The sequence below is a fragment of the Cololabis saira genome, chromosome 16 (genome assembly GCF_033807715.1).
Source record: "Cololabis saira isolate AMF1-May2022 chromosome 16, fColSai1.1, whole genome shotgun sequence".
Classification (NCBI taxonomy): domain Eukaryota; kingdom Metazoa; phylum Chordata; class Actinopteri; order Beloniformes; family Belonidae; genus Cololabis; species Cololabis saira.
The window spans coordinates 6541487-6564234 of record NC_084602.1 but is presented as its reverse complement, the minus strand read 5'-3'; the positions used below and the strand labels follow the sequence as shown (position 1 = coordinate 6564234).

Sequence of the window (22748 nt, the reverse complement as noted above, 5' to 3'; positions counted from 1 at the left end):
CACGGTAACGCTTTTGAGTGAGAAAAGTAATATGATGGAGACGCACATTTTGATGTATAACACACCTGGGTGCACGTTACGGTTCGGGCCGTATTAACTGTCGAAGGAATGGCATAAATTGTGCCAAAATTACATTAATTCAAAATGTTCAAAATGGCCGACTTCCTGTTGGGTTTCGGCCATGGCGCCAAGACACTTTTCTTTAAGTTGTGACATGATACAGGTGTGTACCGATTTTCGTGCATGTACGTCAAACAGTATTGTGGGGCTTGAGGCACAAAGTTTTCTAGAGGGCGCTGTTGAGCAATTAGGCCACGCCCATTAATGCAAACCATGAAATATCAAATTTTTCCCCAGGCCTGGCTTGCGTGCAAAATTTGGTGACTTTTGGGGCACGTTTAGGGGGGCAAAAAGGCCCTCCTTTCATCTGAAAAATTAAAAAGAAGAAAGAAAGAAAAAATTCCTACGGATACAATAGGGCCTTCACACTGTCAGTGCTCGGGCCCTAATAACGGAAATACAAGTATGAAACATACCTAACTTAGCTCGCTCTCTCTCTCTCTCAAACACGAATAAAGAATATTTGCACGGATTAATGTGAAGGTGTACAGAAGAGTATTAGCGCCAGGAAGGAGAAAAAATATTTGAGAGGGGAAGATTTTTTTTTATTGTGCACTTTGAGAAAAAAGTCAAAATGTCGAGATCAATGTTGAAATACAATTTTAAGAATAAAGTTGAAATTTTAAGAATAAAGTCTTAATTTCAAGAATAAAGTCAAAATTTTGTCTTTTTTTCAACATTTCAACATTATTCTCGACATTTTGACTTTTTTCTCAACATTTCGACTTTTTTCTCGAAGTGCATAATGAATAAAAAAATCTTCCTCCTCTAAAATATTATTTTAATTTTTCTCCTGCCTGGCCATAATACTCTTCCGTAGAAGGTGTGGGCACGAACACTTACTCCTGAGGTAAGCGATACTCCTCACTTGAGAAAAAAAAAAAACGGTAAAAAACCTTCACAATTTTATAATCTAACATACGATAAACAAATGTACGTTCATAGTCTTTAATGTTGTCATACTGAGAAAAGCAAAGATCAAGATGTCAGATCTGATGACATCCTGAGTCAGAGAGACTGCAGCCTTCATGTACATGTCTGCTGGCGTTGGTGAAGCGGTCGTCTCTCCACTCGACGTGGAAATACAACGGCAGTGTGGGAGCCTTTGCAAATATATTGTACTTTATTGGAGCTTCAGAGTGCAAGCAATAATTATCACAGAATTGACGGCAAATTTGTAGAAAATAAATATTAATGTAATCTCCATTTACAGAGGATGAACCAGAAGCTTTGTTTATATTTACCTGTGTGATAATCAGATATATTTTAAATTAATATATAATGACACCAAAGACCTGTGGAGGTAGGGGAAAAACTAATCGTGGCAAATAAAGAAAGAAGGGGAAAGCAAATAGCTGCAAAGCTTTGAGTAAAGTACCAACGTGCTTCATTTATCCCCACTGTGCTTTATTTGAGTTGATTTTCCTTCTTTTCCATTATTGAACAACAAAGTAAACTGAAACAGTGTCAGGAAAAACTTAAGTTTGTTTTAGATCTTATTGTGGAAACTATTTGACTTCAAGTGAATTGTTCTCTGTTTGGATCAGACATCTGGAGCTGATGAGTCTCTGTTCAGCTAATCTGGAAGATGATGTCTGGAATTCCATCCTGGTGGATTTTGACTGCAGGGTTTAAATTGGTGTGTCCAATGCGAATTCTGAGGAAGCTGTAAAAGCTTTATGTGCTGCCTTTGAGGCGTCTTCGGAGTTCCCTCTGACTGATGTCTAGATTTTGGATCAGTTTATCTTCCCTCCTTAGCAAATATATGCTTTCAGCAGATCCACAGATCTATAAAGGTCTTGGGCAGCTTTCATAAAAATAACCAGAAAAGAGTTTCCACATTCAGATACTCTCGGATCTCGCTCACATCATCCAGTTTTTCAGCATAAATGCTTTTGCAACTTGGCATAAAAATCAATGAGACGACAGAAAACAAGAGTAAATGTTTGTGAAGAGCCCGACGTGTGAAGAGCTACCTGTTTTCCGGTGCGTTGGTCAGCGAGACGACGATGTTCTGGTCGATGAAGATGAGCAGAGCCAGGAGGAAGCCCAGGCCCATGGCGCTGACCACGTTCATGGCTGACAGCCGCTCGAACGGAGCCACCTTGAAGATGGGCCGGTCATGAACTTTAAACACTGGAACTGCTCCAAAAACAAGTGCAAGTTATATTCTATGCTACAAACCCCACAGTGCATCATTTAAATGTACGGCCGGAGCAAACTGAGCAGAACCCTTTCATAAACATCTGCTACCATGCATTTTGAAGCTTCTTTCTTTTTACACTTTTATGTGGAAAGTAACTACTTCTCAAATCAGACATATGGAAAAGCCTTGAACAAACGTGTACTTCTTTCAATGTTGTACATTATTTTAAACTATTTTAAGCAGTAAGAATGATATTAAAGAGAGGATTATCCATTAGACACAGGGGCCATCGGGACGTCCTCCAACAAGACAACAGACCCATCTGCTGCAGACTGAATTCAACCCCTTGTATACTCCTTCTGTTGTGTTTAGCACAGGGGTCGGCAACCCGCGGCTCTAGAGCCGCATGCGGCTCTTTAGCGCCGCCCTAGTGGCTCCCTGGAGCTTTTTCAAAAATGTTTGACCTTTTTTTTCCTTTTTTTCTCTTTTTTTCTTCTTCTTTTTTTCCCTTTTTTTCTTTTTTTCCTTTTTCTCTTTTTTCTTCTTTTTTCCTTTCCTTTTTAATCTCGTCATTTCGACTTTTTTCTCAACATTTCGACTTTTTTCCCGAGATTTTGACTATTTCCTCGACATTTTGACTTTTTTCTCAACATTTCGACTTTTTTCTCGAGATTGTACTTCAACATTATTCTCGACATTTCGACTTTTTTCTCGACATTTCGAATTTTTTCTCGCAATTTTGACTATTTCCTCGACATTTTGACTTTTTTCTTGACATTTCGACCTTTTTTCTCAACATTTCGCCATTTGCCTTCATTCTAAGACTTATACAAGACTTTTCATTTTTTGTGGTTCCACACATATTTGTTTTTTGTGTTTTTGGTCCAATATGGCTCTTTCAACATTTTGAGTTGCCGACCCCTGGTTTAGCATGTTCCTATGTATGCATGTGTAATCTGTGTGTGTATACAGTGTAAGTGTGTGAGTGTGTGCACGCACTGTGGATATGTATGTTATATTCCGAGTGCTGGCGTATCGGCCCTGTATTGCATAGCAACATAGTCTGGGGCTAAAACTCAAAAACCTAGACACGGTAAAGAAGGCCAATGGGAATTATAAAAATACACGGCAAATGTAAAAACCTGGTTGTCTAAGGTCAGAAGCTTCATGGCCGCGTTCAGACTGCAGGCAAATATCCGATTTTTAGCCCATCCAGATTGAAACTGGATGACTCTTTTGAAGTCTGAACAGTCCCAAACCGCATGATATTAGGGATGCAAATTATCGATTATTTCATTAATTGATAGTTGATAACCTTATCGATCGATCATCGATTAGTTGATAAGCGGCGTTTTTCCCCCATCTGAGATACAAACATAATATTTTTTGCTTATATAAAATACAAAGGACATTTTAATGTATTCCTTAATCAAATATTTATTTGATACAAAAGTAACAAAAAGACATTTTTGTACCATAAGGAATATAATATAAAGTGCACTTCAAGGCTATTAGTAGTAGCAGCAGCCATAATAGTGTCATTTGTGTCAAGCAAATTTTAAGTTCTAGTTACGTTTTAAGTTAGAGTTTTGGCAGTGTTCAAAATAAAATGATGAGACCTGCTGTATTGGAGCACATTTTCTTTAGCGGGGACAGATGTTTAGAGAAACCTATGTATGTACCGGGTGAAGGCTGATTTATGGTTCCGCGTTACAACAACGCAGAGCCGCCGCTGTAGGCTACGGCGGCGGCTCTGCGTCGATTTAAGGCGGAACCATAATTCAGGCTTTAGGGGAGCATATCGGAGAACAACCAGAAGAATATAGAGTGGATTAAAAATAAAAGTTAAGCACTGAGCTACATGTGTCTCTCGTCTGGGCCATTGCAGACTCATTGCCTGAGCATGTTACTAAAACCAAACATATCCGCCGTCTCTTTCTTCTAACTTTATGTGCGCGACGCACCGCGGTGTGTCGCATTAAATGTGGTCCGGGCGTAATACCAGCTGGTGAAATTAAACGAAAAAAATAAATACATTTTTAATTTTAATCGGGTAATTTCATAACGGCAATTAATCGAAAATCGATTAATTATTAACATCCCTACATGATATCCGATTTTTGCAAACCAGATGGAAACCACCTCCGGGAGGTAGTTTCATATCCGATCATTATCGCATTTGGATAGATGCGTGTCAGTCTGAACAGCTCCAAACACTCAGATCGGATATGACTGTCCCAGACGCTCCAAACCACCCGCCCATTTCCAGTTGTGGAGCTACACCTTTCACAGAGAGCATGTACAATCTCTGATGTCACGTCAAAAACTATTATTTGTAGTTTAAGTGTTGCAAATTCACATTACAACATGTTTTAATAGCAGAAAAAAAGACCGCATTTCCACGTACGGTGCGGGTCGCCGCGTACCCTACGCCGTAGGTCTGCGTTGGTGTAACGCGGAACCATAAATCAGCCTTCAGTCGCGCTGTGAGCCTGAACCTGCAGCTCGTCAGCCCCTCTCCTCCTAGGAGGAGAGGTTATGGAGCGGGGCTGCCAGTTATTAATTGCTGGTTGGTTTTGTTAACTCTGAGCTTTGTTGGTTGGTTTGTTAGTTTGCTGATGGTTTTGTTCTGAACACTTTTCTCTGTTTCTCATTTTGCTGGGACGTCGGGTCCCTCCGCCGAGACACAACTTTTGCGGTATGCGTCCATTGTTGTGTCTAAAAATGATGCGCAGCGCCGACCCAATCAGAAACTGTACAGATATTTTGGGATTTTTTTATATATATAAAAAAATACATGACGTCACACAATACACGCGCTGGGTGACGCCTCCGCTCCGACGTCGTTGCTACGGCAACCCGTCAGATCAGTCAATGATGTGGCCCAGTCTGAACAGAGCCAGATCCGATATGGACACTTGCTAAAAACAGTGTGGACAGTCAGCCCTGAAAATCGGATATGAGAAGGAATCAGATATATATCAGATTTGCCTGCAGTCTGAACGCGGCCCATATGCTTGAATGTTGAAGAATACAGAAAGGAAATTTGAAATAGCAAATCAGGTGGTGAGATATCACGCTTCTCTGTTCAGAAGATCTGGGACTGGGTCACTACAAGGTCCCGTCACTTTAACAGAGAATAGCTTTATTTGATCGTTTGTATAATCATTTATATGTCTGTTATGTTGAATTGTTTTATTGATGCGTTTTATTTAAAAGGTACCTCAAAGTTACTGTAAAATCTCTATCGATACAGTCAAACATCAAAATGACAAAATGGTCTGTCCTGTACAGCTCAGTCTCCTCCTGCTCCAACATACGGCTCAGATCAATGGCTCATGAGCAGCTTGTGCACATTCGGTGACAGGCTGTGATCAGTTCATTTGAGTCCGGCATCTTGGAGCAGAGGAGCATCATAAACATGCAGGCAGTGGTACCAGAGGAGCAGGAGAAGCACAGCATCAACAACCTGGCTGGACCTGCTCCTGCATGGGATCCCTGCTAGACTCACACCTCTACCTGCTGCAGCTCTACCTGCAGCTCTACCTGCAGCAGGTCTACCTGCAGCAGCCCTACCTGCAGCAGCCCTACCTGCAGCAGCCCTACCTGCAGCAGCTCTACCTGCAGCAGCCCTACCTGCAGCAGCCCTACCTGCAGCAGCTCTACCTGCAGCAGCTCTACCTGCAGCAGCTCTACCTGCAGCAGCTCTACCTGCAGCAGCCCTACCTGCAGCAGCTCTACCTGCAGCAGCCCTACCTGCAGCAGCCCTACCTGCAGCAGCTCTACCTGCAGCAGCTCTACCTGCAGCAGCCCTACCTGCAGCAGCTCTACCTGCAGCAGCTCTACCTGCAGCAGCCCTACCTGCAGCAGCTCTACCTGCAGCAGCCCTACCTGCAGCAGCTCTACCTGCAGCAGCTCTACCTGCAGCAGCCCTACCTGGAGCAGCTCTACCTGCAGCAGCTCTACCTGCAGCAGCTCTACCTGCAGCTCTACCTGCAGCAGCTCTACCTGCAGCTCTACCTGCAGCAGCTCTACCTGCAGCAGCTCTACCTGCAGCTCTACCTGCAGCAGCTCTACCTGCAGCAGCCCTACCTGCAGCAGCTCTACCTGCAGCAGCCCTACCTGGAGCAGCTCTACCTGCAGCAGCTCTACCTGCAGCAGCTCTACCTGCAGCTCTACCTGCAGCAGCTCTACCTGCAGCAGCTCTACCTGCAGGCTCTTACAACCCCACTTCCAAAAAAGCTGTGACATACCGTAGTGTACTATGTAAATGCTTAGTAAAATAAATGTGAGTCTGTTCAGTCTGTCTTCTATTTCACAATATTTAAAGTCTTCTTTTCATCCCACAGTCAAATTTCAAAAGAGATGTTTCACACCTGCGACAGCTTTGTCTGCACAACGCCAGCCCTCTTCAAAGTGCCATCCGACGTGCTGCTGACATGTCCATTATGAGCTGGCCGGTCTGCGAGCCCCGTCAACGTGGGGCTCCCAGACGGATCAGGGCTCCCAGACGGGTCGGGGCTCCCGGACGGGTTGGGGCCCCTGCGCCCCCCACACCACTGCTGGGAGATTCATCTCTGATGACCAGCTGCTTGCAGTCGGATGAGGCTTTGAAGAACGCTGGAGTTCACAGCCCAAACCGGTGCAGGCATGAAACATCTCTAAAAACTGGATTGTCTGATGGAGAGAGAACTTGGACTAGTGGGGGAACGCGTTCAACATTTCCTCTGGATGTGAATTCAGTGAAAAAGGACTGAGGCAAAGTGGAAAAGTGTCCTGTGGTTTGGCCAATCAATATTTGAAATCATTTAGGAGACCATGGAGGCCGTGTCCTCCTTGCTAAAAGGGAAAGACCTCCTGGCCCGTTCAAATCCTCAAGTTAAAAAAACCAGCATCCATGGGTTTTTTTTTTGTCTGCACACATATTAATGGTTAATACCATGCTGGTAAAAACAGCATCCATGGTTATGTAAGAGTGCATGAGTGCAGATGGCAGGAGTGACCTGCATATTTCAGAGGTCACCGAACAAAAACAGAATAAACTCCTCCAAAACGCCAGTTTTTAGGGAATATAAGCTACCCTCCAGGATGACCTGAATAAGAACGTATTACTCCCCATAGGGAAATGATACTGTTGTAATATAAACAGAAAAGGTGGCATTTCAGAAAAGATAGAGAGTAGCTAACATCCTATATCTAATGATAGGAAAATATTTATCTTACAATACTAAAGAAACTGATCTCCACATGTCCCAAAGGCTTACACAACACTAGACTAAGAAGTGATGCAACGGAGTGGTAAGTGGCCACTGTCCTTATTTTTCTCCCTTTTTTTTTTTTTTTTTTTAAACATGGAGCTGGCATCAAATTTAAAATCTGCAATTTTTTTTTAATACTCCAACTTTCTGTTCTGCTTTAACCCTTGTCTTTGGGTCAAATTACCTAATTCTCCTATCCTTCTTTCCTCCTGCTCTCTCCTTCCTTCCTTCCTTCCTTCCTTCCTTCCTTCCTTCCTTCCTTCCTTCCTTCCTTCCTTCCTTCCTTCCTTCCTTCCTTCCTTCCTTCCTTCCTTCCTTCCTTCCTTCCTTCCTTCCTTCCTTCCTTCCTTCCTTCCTTCCTTCCTTCCTTCCTTCCTTCCTTCCTTCCTTCCTTCCTTCCTTCCTTCCTTCCTTCCTTCCTTCCTTCCTTCCTTCCTTCCTTCCTTCCTTCCTTCCTTCCTTCCTTCCTTCCTTCCTTCCTTCCTTCCTTCCTTCCTTCCTTCTTTTCATTCTTCCTTACTTCCTTCTTTCTTTCCTTCTTTTCATTCTTCCTTACTTCCTTCTTTCTTTCCTTCTTTTCATTCTTCCTTCCTTCCTTCTTTCCTCCCTTCTTTTCTTCCTCCTTCCTTGAGCCGAAGACAGCACAAGGGTTAATTATTGTCACTAAAATAAATGTGCAGCTCATTTCCTTCTGCTTTTGTTATCATTTTGAAGGTAAGTCGTCTTTTATGGAAATGGGGCTGTCGACTCTAGTACAGTACAATAGTCGGACTGTATAGTTTCATTTGGCATTAAATAATCACATGCATTGCCTACTGTCAAATACGCAGTGAGGTAACAAATGATACTAACGCTCAATGTCACTGAAAAGGTAGGAGCCGACGACGGAGAACATGAGCACTGAGATGGGCAGGGCGCAGTCCGACAGCACCTCTCTGACACTGGCATGGAGGAACGGACTGAGAGACGGACAGAGAGACAGAGGGGACAGTGGAGTGAGCAGAGAGACAAATGTTAGAGGAATACAATTACTGTGGACAAGACAAGGACAATGGCTGCAATCCTGACACTCCTAAAGTACCGTACTCTGCTTGTTGCTTACACAATTGAATCCAGCTTTGACGCTGATTTGATTACTGAGAGCAATCAGAAGTAGAATACAGGACTGTCTCAGAAAATTTGAATATTGTGATAAAGTTCTTTATTTTCTGTAATGCAAAAATGTCATACATTCTGGATTCATTACAAATCAACTGAAATATTGCAAGCCTTTTATTATTTTAATATTGCTGATTATGGCTTACATCTTAAGAAAACTCAAATATCCTATCTCAAAAAATTAGAATATTCTGGGAATCTTAATCTTAAACTGTAAGCCATAATAAAAAAAATAATAATAAAAAGCTTGCAATATTTCAGTTGATTTGTAATGAATCAAGAATGTATGACATTTCTGTTTTTTTAATTGCATTACAGAAAATAAAGCACTTGATCACAATATTCAAATTTTCTGAGACAGTCCTGTATTTCTGATTATGGTTTACAGTTTAAGATTAAGATTCCCAGAATATTCTAATTTTTTGAGATAGGATATTTGAGTTTTCTTAAGCTGTAAGCCATGAACAGCAATATTAAAATAATAAAAGGCTTGCAATATTTCAGTTGATTTGTAATGAATCCAGAATGTATGAAATTTTTGGTTTTTGTAATTGCATTACAGAAAATCACAATATTCAAATTTTCTGAGACAGTCCTGTATAAGCTTACAGAATCACAGGCTGGAAAAGAAGCTTTCACACAAAAGTGAGCTTTGTACAGGCCTTTCTGGAAAGTTGCTATAAGCTCCGTCCCTCCTGAAAATCTTTGGAGTCAAGGCCTTACGCAGCACTATTTATCCTCCCGTCCAAACGGCGTTTAAACTTCTCAAGTGATTTATCTTTTAAGTGCTGCCGCAGTGCAGTGCTTCACATACCTCCGTTTGAATTGGTACAGGGTATAGCCCATCCATAACGTCCCAAGCATCAGGAGGAGGCAGAGGACGGGGCTCTCTCGAGTGCACTGGATGAGAGATTCAGGGAAGGCGTTGAGGGCGAACTTGGTCACCGCCTCACTCCGGTTTCCCCCCAGCAGCTCTCCGCCCTGGCGAAAGTCATCCATGCTCTGGTTAGCCAGCGTTGGTGCGTGGTAGTACCTTTGAAAGACTGAAATCACATCCACACGATTGAAATGGGAATTCATGTTCAAGTCTGAAGAAAATATGCTTTTATTGACAAAAAGTTGTTGAAATCAAGTGTACAAAACTATTAACAATTCACTGAAAGAATGCTTTCACAAACACATACAGGACTGTCTCAGAAAATTTGAATATTGTGATAAAGTTCTTTATTTTCTGTAATGCAATTAAAAAAAACAAAAATGTCATACATTCTGGATTCATTACAAATCAACTGAAATATTGCAAGCCTTTTATTGTTTTAAAATTGCTGATTATGGCTTACAATATAAGATTAAGATTCCCAGAATATTTTTTAATTTTTTGAGATAGGATATTTTAGTTTTCTCAAGCTGTAAGCCATGATCAGCAATATTAAAATAATAAAAGGCTTGCAATATTTCAGTTGATTTGTAATGAATCCAGAATGTATGACATTTTTGTTTTTGGAATTGCATTACAGAAAATCACAATATTCAAATTTTCTGAGACAGTCCTATATTTTATTTTATTCTTTATTTAGGTATGGCAGTATACATCACAAAGTACAAGCAGTAATATTCTTATCCGCCATCCAGTTTTTTCATTTTAAGCAAACATATTAAGAAATAAGAAAAGGAAAAAGAAAGAAAACAAAAACTACAAATAACTCTATACAATCTGGGAGAGACAGACTATAAACCTAAAACCTCCATACAGAAGAAAAATTACATGATTCTCAGTTGGATGGAGAATAAGATAATAAGGATAATCATATGATAGTATTAGTGTCTGTCTTCAGATCATTCAAGAATGTGAGGGAGAAGGAGGAGAAAAACAAAAGTTGTATCTATTCAATACGTCCAAAAATTCTGGGCGCAAAGGCTTCACATATAAAACCCATTTTGTCCACAATTTTACAAACAAATCTTTCTGGAGACGGAGGCAAAATGTAATCTTTTCCATCATATATCAATCTTTAACTAAGTTTATCCACTCCTATATTGTGGGAGCAATCAATGTCTCGTGAGCGCTTTTTTGGCGGCAGTTATCAAAATCCCAAATAGACATTCATCTGACCGTCCTATCAGGAAATCAGCCCTTCCCAAATAAAGTATAGAGAAAACACATATTTTTTTAAATAATATATTGTGGATTCATTGTCAAAGATGACACTGACTGCATGTTTTCAGAAGAAAAAGCCTCAACACCTATTTCAAGAAGGTTTTTGTATCGCATCAATGCTTCATACAGCGGGATTGTCGTGCTGTGGTGGGTATGTTGATTGAAAATAAAACCCATACAAACCAGAACCAGTGTAGGATTTGATGGCCCTCGATCAATCTGTTGGTGTTTGGAGGCTACGTGTGCAGAAAGAATGCAACCAGGCCAAAAGAGAAAGCTGCCATTGTTAAATGTCTGCATTCTTTCTAATGACAAAAGGACTGGTGTCTACGGGGAAAAGGATTGTCACTTGACGTTATCACCCCCTCCACAGCTTCAAGTCTTCCCAGTGATTCTCCAGACAGAGAGAAATATTAAACAGAACACATCTGTGATGGTTGCATCACCAGGTCAAATCCTTCACTTCAAAAGAAGAGTCTCTCTCAGAAAAATGGGCCGGGTTGAGATCATTCTTTAACTAATTAGTAATGGCCCATATTTCATTATTTTTAATGGTAACACTAGTTGTTGTAGTGGATGGTTGTAGCGGGGAGTTGTAGCGGTTGCTTGTAGCGGGTGGTCGTAGCGGGTGGTTGTGGTTGTAGCGGGTGGTTGTAGCAGATGGTTGTAGCGGATGGTTGTAGCGGATAGTTGTAGCGGATGGTTGTAGCGGATGGTTTTAGTGGGTGGTTGTAGCGGGTGGTCGTAGCGGGGGGTTGTAGCGGGGGGTTGTAGCAGATGGTTGTAGCTGAAGGTTGTAGCGGATAGTTGTAGCTGAAGGTTGTAGTGGATGGATCTAGCTGGTGTTCGTAGCGGATGGGTGTAGTGGGTGGTTGTAGCGGGTGGTCTTAGCTGGTGGTTGTAGCAGATGGTTTTAGTGGGTGGTTGTAGCGGGTGGTCTTAGCTGGTGGTCGTAGCGGGTGGTCGTAGCGGGTGGTCGTAGCGGGGGTTTGTAGCGGGGGTTTGTAGCGGGGGTTTGTAGCGGGTGGTTGTAGCTGGTGGTTGCAGCTGGTGGTTGTAGCGGATGGTTGTAGCTGGTGGTTGTAGCGGATGGTTGTAGCTGGTGGTTGTAGCGGTTGGTTGTAGCTGGTGGTTGTAGCGGGTGGTTGTAGCTGGTGGTTGCAGCTGGTGGTTGTAGCGGATGGTTGTAGCGGATGGTTGTAGCTGGTGGTTGTAGCGGATGGTTGTAGCGGGTGGTTGTAGCTGGTGGTTGCAGCTGGTGGTTGTAGCGGATGGTTGTAGCGGATGGTTGTAGCTGGTGGTTGTAGCTGGTGGTTGTAGCGGATGGTTGTCGCTGGTGGTTGTAGCGGGTGGTTGTAGCTGGTGGTTCTCTTGGAGAACTGTCCACGGCATTATGGATTGGCTGAAACCCTTACGGTTTCTTTATGTAATCCCCAACAGCCTCAATAGTTTTGAATTGAGGGCTCTGACCCGCCTTGCCATTAATTCCAGGAGTCCTTATTCCCCTTATGCTCTGAATTCTGCTCCCAGCGTCATGGGGTATATGGTTGGGTTCGTCCTGCTGCTGCAGGAAACATTTTGGGCCAATAAACTACCCTGGTGGTATTCCATGATTGAATTAGTATCTGCCTGCATTTATCAGCATTTGCGGCATTATTACTCCTCACTAAATTGATATACTTGCAAGGAACTTCCCCCATGCTTGACATTTACCTGTTGACACTCATTTTTGTACCGCTCCCAAGCCCAAACAGCCATCTGCAGCAGCCAAATAGTTCAAATTTTGAGTCATCGGCCCATTTTTCTGCTCCCCAGTTCAGACGCCCATGCGGTCGCAGTGATGTCAGCCGTTTGAGAGTCTGCTTCTGATGGAGGTTTCTCTCTTAATTAGGGATTTTTCTACTCCCCTGTTGCATTGTGGTTACTCAGGACAGCAGAATGTACTGATTGAAGATATAATGCAATCCATCCGATTCCAGAGAAAAGTGGAATGAATTGGATTATAACTAAATTGCAGTGAGTTAGACTGGGCTGGAATATACTTGGACTGGATACACTGGACTGCATTGAACTGGTTTGCATTCTGTGTACGGAGCCCTGAGATCACTTTTAGGATTTATTGACACTAGACAAATAAAGCAAATTGAACTGAACTGCATGTTTTCGTCCATAGCTGAATACCTTCCATGTCGGGGGCCTTTTTTAGTACAATTCTCCCATGAAGACTTCTTTCTTCTCAGACTGTGGACAGTAGATGGATGTAACTGGGTCCTGTGCTAGTTCTTGATGTTTCCTTGGCTGACCACTGCATGTACTGTTCTCAACGTTGCCCGCTTCTTCAAAAGAGTTTGAACGGCACATCTTGAGTTCTTTGTCTGCTTTGAAATGTGGTGGAGGAGCTCGACAGCTCCTCACCCAGTACAGTTGTGTCTGTTTCATGTGAAACTGAGAGTCACGACCATTTCTCTGGTATAATTAGCTAATCATACTCCTAACTATGACCCCACAACATCCCTGAATTTGTTCGAGCGATATAACACAGTACTGCATATCAGTTAAAATCAATGTTATTGTACGCTGTAGTGTTTTCTCTTCGTATTGTCCGTTTGGGAGAAGGAAGGGTGGGAGATGTTTGGCGGGAGCAGGTATGGAGGATGCTGAGCCAAGCACATCAGCTACTCTCCAATATAAACTGAAATTAAACAGGGCTTTCCCATGAAATGTTAATAACTAGTGCCCAAAACACACACGCACACGCACACGCGCACACACACGCACACACACACACACACACACACACACACACACACACACACACACACACACACACACACACACACACACACACACACACACACACACACACACACACACACACACACACACACACACACACACACACACACACACACACACACACAAGCAGCATTCCAGTAATGCTCATAAAAATAAGCGTGCTCCAAATCTGTCCTGTGTTCAAGGAGCAGCACAACAGCTGTCAAGTACGTGGTTGTGAGCAGGAGAGAGGGACATTTCTGTCGCATTCTGGTGCTTCGGTAATTACAGATACATGAAATGATGAAAGATTTTCATGTAGGGAGGGGTAAAAAGCATGTCAGGACAATCGGCAAGTCCCCTTATAGACCTTTGCCTGTAATTGATTTGACTTCCGAGGTGTTTTGTGTGAGCGCTGGGTCTGATTAGACGAGCTTTCATTCTCACTGTGAAAACATGGCAGCAAGAAGCCACAGTAAAGGCAGACTACAGCGGTGCAAACATCCTAGAGACAGTGATTGACTTGAGAGAAAGAAAATAACCCAACCCCCCCCCAAAAAAAAACAGAAGAAACACCTCCTAGTTGTGTCTTTCACTCACTTTTGACTGTGCCTTTCACAGCATCGACCACAAATGCAATGGATATGAACAGGGCAATGACTTCCTCAGTCGACCTAGAAGCAGAGCAGAGGTGACAACAGGAAGGATGTGAGGCAGAAACATGGACTGAAAAATGAACAAAAAGAGTAGAGGAAGTCTCAGTGTTACAGAGGTGTGTTTTACTTTGTTGAAAGACGATTAATATTTAGCACAAACAGAAGAATAAAGTTAAGGAACTAAAGAAAGAAGCAAAACTGTCACATTTAATTTATCAAAAAAGAAAAATATAATTTTACATCTGAAAGAGTATTAGGGGCATGCAGGAGAAAAAATATTTGAGAAGATTTTTTTCTATTGTGCACTTTGAGAAAAAAGTCAAAATGTCGAGAAAAAAGTTGAAATGTCGAGATTAATGTTGAAATACAATTTCAAGAGTAAAGTCGAAATTTCGCCTTTTTTTCCTCAACATTTTAACTTTGTGCACGAAATTTTGACTTTATTCTTGAAATTGTATTTCAACATTAATCTCGACATTTCAACTTTTTTCTCGACATTTCGACTTTTTTCTCGAAATGCAAAATGAAAAAAAAATCTTCCTCCTCTAAAATACTATTTTTATTTTTCTCCTGCCTGGCCCTAATACTCTTCCGTAGGTAAAAGCTCAAATACTTTGCACTCTTGTTTTAAAACAATCATGAACAGGTCTCTCCATTATTACTCAGCTAATAAACGGCATCACCTACTTCTGAATGGCGAGAGCAGATTATCTAAAAAACGCAGCAACACGTCAATCAGTTTTGAAATGTGACCATCTGTAATTTAAGTTGAGCTCGCTCGGCGCCATGAACTGCTTTCTACCTTCCAGTAACGACAGTGTTTGGCTTGTCATTAGGTTGACTGAAATGACTGAAGAAAGGAAAGTCAATGGACAAGAGTCACATCTCTGCATGAGTTTAAAAGCTTATCAAACAGAATTGACTTTGGTTTTTGTTCTCAACTCTCTCTGAGTGGCAATGATTTTCCAACAGGCAAGGTTGGGACTGAACTCGATTGAAAACATTTGCCTACCTCACAGAGAAGGAAGCACGGTAACGGGTAAAACAGTGCATAAACTGATGGAATAAAGTGTGATCAATTTTAACGTGCGTGTGTGTAATACCTTTTGAAAAGCTTCATCAGCAGGCTGACGTTGAAAATGCCCCCCAGGATGAGGAAGAGGCAGTTCCACAAACCAATGCAGGCATAGAAAGCTGGGAAGTCCAGGTTGTAGTCATCACAGATTCCTCGGATCACTACGATCCCGGTTACGTATATGCAAATAAAAAACACACAAACACAAGCACAAGCACATGTTCAACATAAATAGCCTTGTAAACTCATGACACATTTAATTGTGTGTTGCATATTGAGTTTGGTTGTAATGTGACGGCCCGTGAGTGCCCATGTTTTCCATCAGAAGGATTTCAGGATACAGAACCAAGTTGAAATTAAAGCTACAAGCAGTGATGAACGGGCCCTCCACCCTTGTGCACGTTCAGGCTGCAGTGGAAGCTTGTATGACTTGATGTAGATTCTTCAGGCCTGGACATTTAGCGGATGAACCACCCAAGACTCTATATATCAAACCATTCAAAGGTTATGGCAGAAAGTAGGAACTATCAAATATCTACCAATCAGAAGAAGGGGCAGGGCTAATTTGCACCAATTTTGTTCAAGGACTCAATACAGAGTCCGATGACACCACCCACAAGTCTTTATGTCAAACCATTCAAAAGTTATGGCAGAAAATAGGATCTATCAAATATGGACCAATGAGATGAAGGGGGGGGGGGGTGCTTTTTGGCATCTATCGTCACCACGGTAACGCTTTTGACTGAGAAAAGTAATGCGCGTCGTCGCAGGATGGAGACGAACATTTTGATGTATAACACACCTGGGTGCACGTTACGGTTCGGGCTCTGAAGCGGCTGAAGAAATGGCATAAATTGCGGCAAAATTACACAATTAATTCAGAATGGCCGACTTCCTGTTTGGTTTCGGCCATGGCGCCAAGAGACTTTTCTTTAAGTTGCGCCATGATACAGGTGTGTACCGATTTTCGTTCATGTACGTCAAACCGTATTGTGGGGCTTGAGGCACAAAGTTTTCTAGGGGGCGCTGTTGGGCCATTAGGCCACGCCCATTAATGCAAACCATTAAATATCACATTTTTCACCAGGCCTGGCTTGCGTGCAAAATTTGGTGACTTTTGGGGCACGTTTAGGGGGAAAAAAGGCCCTTATTTCATCAGAAGAAAAATAAAAACTCCTCCTCCTCTCCTACAGATCCTACATTAGGGCCTTCGCACTGTAAGTGCGAAGGCCCTAATGATTCAATCCCGCAAAAAGACAAATAACCCAGCTGTGCCTTAGAAATTCAACAAACTCTTTGTTTCTAACTTAATCAAAATATGTAGTCGTGAAAAAGTAAGTACACCCTCTTTCAATTCTGAGGCTGTACTGTACATTTCAGGACAAAAATTTGGTCCTTACTATTTCTTCAAAACAAGTACAACTACGGCTGAAAAACAACATGACAACCTGCTTAATCATTATTATTACGATTGTTTATTATTAAGACATGAAATCGTGGACAAAGCGGGTGAGTCATGACTCAGTATTGTTTAGAACCAGCTTCAGCAGCAATTCGTGTTCTGTATAAATCCATTACAACATTCTTGAAAGATTTTGGCTCTCCTGTCTTTACCACGTTATTTGTTGCTTCTAGCCCCATTCACCACCTTATCACCGCACTTCCCGGCTGGTCTGTTTGTGCTCATATGCCGTATTTGGCTGATCAAAACCAGTAATGATGAACAAACATCTCAGATTTGGTCTCGTCCATCCATGGGACATCGTCGTACAGGTCTTGTGGTTTGTTCAGCAGCAACCTTGCAGACCTGAGCTACGCTGCCATATTCTTTTTAGAAAGAGGAGCCCTTCTCCTGGCAGCCTTTATCAACAAGCCAGAATTATTCAGTCTTTTTCCACTTGTTCTTAGAATAACATTACATTCACCGTGTGAAGACTGCACTATTACCTGATACCATCTTCATGAACCACCTGGACGCCCAGCCATCACATGCCCAGTAGGACGAGCTCTGTTCCCAGCAGCAGAACAAGCTCATTAACTCGCAGCACGTTTTTTAAAAACATGCATTTACATTTGTTCAGTCAACAAAATTACCATTTTTAGAACCCGAAAAAGCAAAAATAGCCCTTATAAGGCCCGGTGAGTATTTCCGTCCGTTCAGAAAAATGTTTCCCATTATAAAGTGTCTGCGGAGGGAAACACCACATGAATATGTAAAAGCTCAGATGGCCCAGCTTTTCACTGACCCTTAGATGCAGCATGCATTGGTGGAGCTTTCTAGGGGTTGAGCGCACAGAGTCTTAAAACACGTGCATGAACAAGCAGATTCCTGCGATAATGAAACGTGATCCGAGCACGTCAGGTCACATGTGCAGACACACTTAAGAATTTGTCTGGATGTGAGGACAGGAAGAAAAAGAAAAGTGCTTTTAGTCAAGCTACTTTTTCGGTTCGTATCTCTCACACCTGGAATGCAACACCAAGCACGACACGTGAACTTCCCACTCTGACCTCTTTCACCAAACATCTTAAATCCTGGAGGAACAACACTGTCATCACAACCAGGCTTAAACTGGTGTAGTTTGTCTTAATGTTAATCATCTGTTTTAATTTGTACGTACTAGGGTAATGTGCAATGCAACACGTACTTTGTATGTCACACAACTTGGATTCTCTCAGTACCATAATATTACCATCGCTGGTATAATTTCATTATTGTAATATGAATTTTTTGCTCAAGTCACTTTAAACTCAAGTCACTTTAGATACAATCCATACTGCTTTTAAATGCTGCTAAATCTATTTTGCTACTATATACAGGACTGTCTCAGAAAATTAGAATATTGTGATTTTTTGTAATGCAATTACAGAAACTAAAATGTCATACATTCTGGATTCATAACAAATCAACTGAAATATTGCAAGCCTTTTATTATTTTAATATTGCTGATCGTGGCTTACAGCTTAAGAAAACTCAAATATCCTATCTCAAAAAATTAGAATATTCTGGGAATCTTAATCTTAAACTGTAAGCCATAATCAGCAATATTAAAATAATAAAAGGCTTGCAATATTTCAGTTGATTTGTAATGAATCCAGAATGTATGACATTTCTGTTTTTTTTTAATTGCATTACAGAAAATAAAGAACTTTATCACAATATTCAAATTTTCTGAGACAGTCCTGTATGTATTATGTTTGTTCCCTTGTTTGACTGAATTGTTTTTATGTTTTCTGTGGGGACTGCAGGTGGAAACTAGCATTTCTGCTAAAATATGGTGTATTTACACTGCTTAATGTAGTGTTCATTAATATGCATTGTCCCGTCTAAATAAACTTTGATTTGAAGCTCTGTAGCCATGAAAGCATCACATCCGTGAGGTCCCTGTGTTAATGTACAATATTACCATTTAGTCAGATTGAAATGTGCACATTTCTAACGTCTTAACCTTATATGTATGTGGATTAGACATCTGTGCCCCGGCAGATCCCCCTGGAGGTGTGGAGGTTAAATTGCTTTTATGACACTAAGATTTGTTGTGTTTTTTTGTTTGGCCTCTCTCTCTCTCCCTCTCTAATCCATAATTACTTTCTTGAGTCTCTCAGGCTTAATTTACGTTACAGGTCTTAAAGCTCCATTCTGCCGAGATCCAATTTTATTTGTGGTCATTCACATAGTGTCTTATATGAGACTTGTACAGATGTAAAAGATGCAGCAACACTCAACCTTTACGACTGCTTTTTGATGTTTTTTGCACAGAGGAAGCTGACAAATTCATAAACTAATTATGATGACAAGAAGCCTGAGGAAGTGCAGAGCGATATTTTCAGCGTTGGCCATGTGTGGAGCGATGGCTTCAACATCTGTACAGAGATGTGTGCGGATGAGGGATCGGAGCCAGGAGTGGTGGAGCGTAGCGTGAGCGGCTTCGCTGAAGCAGATTTAATCCCCCCAAAAATCTGGCCGGCGCAGAATTGTGACATCAATCACATAACAGTGACATCAAAGACGGATGAGATGCGACCTGACAGTTCAGACTGAAGTCGCATTGGAAAATATCAGATGCGTATCTGATTTAGTACCCCGTATGAAAGTGACCCGGGTCTGATTTGGGGATAAGAAAAAAGAAAAGAAAATATCAGATTCCGTGTCATTAATTCATGCCTGTTCAGTCAGCCAAAGAAAGTCAGATATGGGCAAAATAAATTGGATTCGGGTCGCTTTTGCCTGCAGTGTGAACGTAGCCTCAGTCACCTTGGTCAAGGTATCAACGGTGGCTCTGAGTGCTAGTTTTTATTCATAGACTATAAAACAATGGACCAAATCTTCGGTCACGTGACCCGCTGGTTTCTGAAGACCCATTTTTCTTCGTGAGGGGCGCAGCCCTGTTTTTTCTAGAGCCGACAGAAACAAGCCCACCATGTCAATCAAAGTTAGCTTTGCTCCCAGCTCCTTCAGCCGACCCCACCCAAATATCAGCAGAGCTGCCGTCAGACATTCACAGCAGGATATAAACTAGCCCAGGGTGTCCAACCAGTCAGAGGCTCAGAGCCACACTGGTTACTGTGTTACTGCAAACAGCCACATCGTACACATGCACACATCAACTACCCATGATCCCTCACTCCCTGCTCTCTCTGAGACATAAAAATACCATTAGAAAACGGAAAGGTGAAATCCTGCAATCTGATTGGTTGTTAACTGTGGTATAATGAGCATATTCTTTTTCATTCCAATGTATACAGTATACTGTTTATATTTTGTAATTATATATTTTTTACTTTTTTTTACCCTTTCCCTGCATGTGTGTGTTGAGTGTACTGCTGCTGCACAAAGTGAATTTCCCCATTGAGGGAGAAATAAAGGACAATCTTATCTTATTCTATCTTATCTTATCTAATCTACCACGGCTTCTATTCTTAAGCCTTACAGTATCACAGCTTATCATTCCACGTGAGGAAAGCAACAATGTATCCATGACAACAACCAACTGTTACATATTTTTTGACGGTTACAGCAGGTATCAAAAAGTAGCTGGTGTTAAAGTTTATTTTTTATTTTCGTTAACAATTAATTAGGCATGTTCGCTAACGATGGATGAATGGATTGACGAGTTCCTGTCTCCGAAAAAAAAGACGAGCAAAAAACGACATGCGGAGCTACATCTGGAGAGATGGGACTATTCTTTTCCCACAGTGGCGCTATTTTTACGGAATAATATGTATTTCTTATTAATTAAAAACGACTTAAAATAGATCATTGCGTATTCCTCTTTCATATTTACATTATTGGTAACCGTTTTATAAAAGCAATACATCACTTGGCGTCGGGCCGGAGACGCCCCTCAGCTGTGATATAATGAGCGTATACCACGGCTGGTCGTGATGCTTAAACATTAATATTGTATTTATAATATATATATTAAACTCTCCCACTCTGTTAAAAACGTACTGTGTTTATCTTCATATTTTCGTTTGGCCGTGCATTTTTTCCCTGCTTTTGAGAGTGGATTTTTTTCCCTCCAAGTTATTTCCGTAACAAACACGAGCGTGCCCTCGTATAGCTCAACGGGTTGAGCAGGCCCCACTTCCTACGTGTCTGTCTTTCACTGCACTTATCAAATAAAGTCGCAAGAGCCGCATGACACTGGGCAAAGAGCCGCCGGTTGGCCACCCCTGTCCTAGCCATGGATGTATTATAGAACTGGATGGAAGACCAAAAATGGCCGCCCATTCATTTCAATGCATCTTGCTCAGCCAGCGCATGTGCCGAAAAAATTTCTGACTTCAGGGTTGACTTCCGTGTTAACGGGCCCATAGAGCATGCGCAGTTGAGTCACCTCCCATGATGCTCTGGGGCCTCCCATCATGCCCCGGGGCAATGACGTGAGTATTAATATAATATGTATTAATATAATATATTAATTCATGTATATTATTACATGTATAGTATTACATATATTATTAATGTAGTAATATAATATAATTTATATAATATATATTAATATAATACATCCGTGGAATGCACGGACACGGCTGTGACGTCAGCCGTGACCGTTATTAAACATTTTTGATGGATATAAAGTCCATGACTTAAAAATATAGAATACAAAGATTAGTAATTGCCGGTGATTACAGCTGGAGGTGTCCTGTGAACAGTTTTAGAGGCTTCTCTTTTACTATTGCGGTGGGAAAAATGGGAAAAAAGCTTTCTGGGCCCCATGGGATTTTTTGTTGCAGTACCGCGGCTGGCCACTGGGAAAAATCGGCGTGCCTGCTGAGCGTGAGATTCGGGGGCTGGTCCTAGCCTATAGCGCGGTAGCATCCCGATTACAGATGAGGAAGTGAAAACAACTTGCCACTGGCTGGGCTGACTGTCAATCAATCATATCAAAAAATAAATGTAATGCTTTATATGAACTCCCTTGGCATGTTGCAAACAAATTAATCTCCTTCAGAGTTGTTCTGGGTGTGAAACCAAAATGTTTTGTTGAACCAGGCAGTAAACATGTTTATTTCTCCTCTAAAGTTGGACATTTTAACACAGAGGTGAAAGAGTGGTGTGAAGTAGCGGACCGTCATTAGAGACGACTCACAGAAGTCCCTTGTTACTTGGGCTGGTTTTTGTTGATAGTAAAGATGATGAATAATGATGACGCTTCCTAAAAATAAGCAACATGCTTTTAGAAACTACCGGTAGTTTTACCAGTGCTGTGAAAAATCTAGGAATGAGTATCAGCTTTAGCAGAGATTGATTTTACACACACATCTGTACAGATGTAAAAAAAAGAGAGAAAGGGAAAAGGCATTTAATTCTCACAAAAAGCAGAAAAAATAATGTTTGTCATGGATTTATTAAATTCATCACAATTTAGTTGCAATCTCCAGCAGATTTCTGTACAGATGAGCAATACCTTCACTAACAAGCAACTGTTCTGCACAGACAGGCTGCATAAAATAATTATCCCCGGGAGAAACCACCGAGCAGATTTACTTTAAAGATCGCCACACAGCTTTGGCTGCTGGGTCTTGACCAAAGACCCCCCCCCTTCTTTGCGACATTCTCATGCTTCCAGCTTTCGATGTCATTTAAATTTCAACCCCCCGGAAATTCTGTGGGCCAAAACAAAATGTTTGTGTGCTGCATCTCTCCCTGAACTAAATGTAGTTTAGACTCCCTCCTGCATGCGGTGAGGGAATCTCCTGACTTGTAGGCCCCTGAAACCAACTTGCATAACGCTGGTGACCCAAAAATAAAGAACACAAGCAAGCAAACAAAATGTTACCTTATCAGTATGTGCTTTTGGAGCTATATGGTTGTTTTTACTGCACTGGTAACACTTATTAAGGGCACATTTGTATAAAAAAATCCCACACTTTTGGTCTCCTTTTTGCTTGTTTT

At 41.6% G+C, this 22748-nt stretch overlaps 1 protein-coding gene across 2 annotated transcripts in view; it reads right to left on the bottom strand.

The window, feature by feature from the left end:
- Positions 1–22748, bottom strand: part of slc4a11 (solute carrier family 4 member 11) — a 158762-nt gene that overhangs the window by 18987 nt on the left and 117027 nt on the right. For both annotated transcript variants that reach the window (XM_061744198.1, XM_061744199.1), the window contains 5 exons: positions 15375–15507; positions 14216–14289; positions 9497–9725; positions 8377–8483; positions 2097–2262 (listed from right to left, as the gene is read on the bottom strand). In XM_061744198.1, the coding sequence (XP_061600182.1) occupies positions 2097–2262; positions 8377–8483; positions 9497–9725; positions 14216–14289; positions 15375–15507 (709 nt within the window). The remainder of the gene's footprint in view (positions 1–2096; positions 2263–8376; positions 8484–9496; positions 9726–14215; positions 14290–15374; positions 15508–22748) is intronic.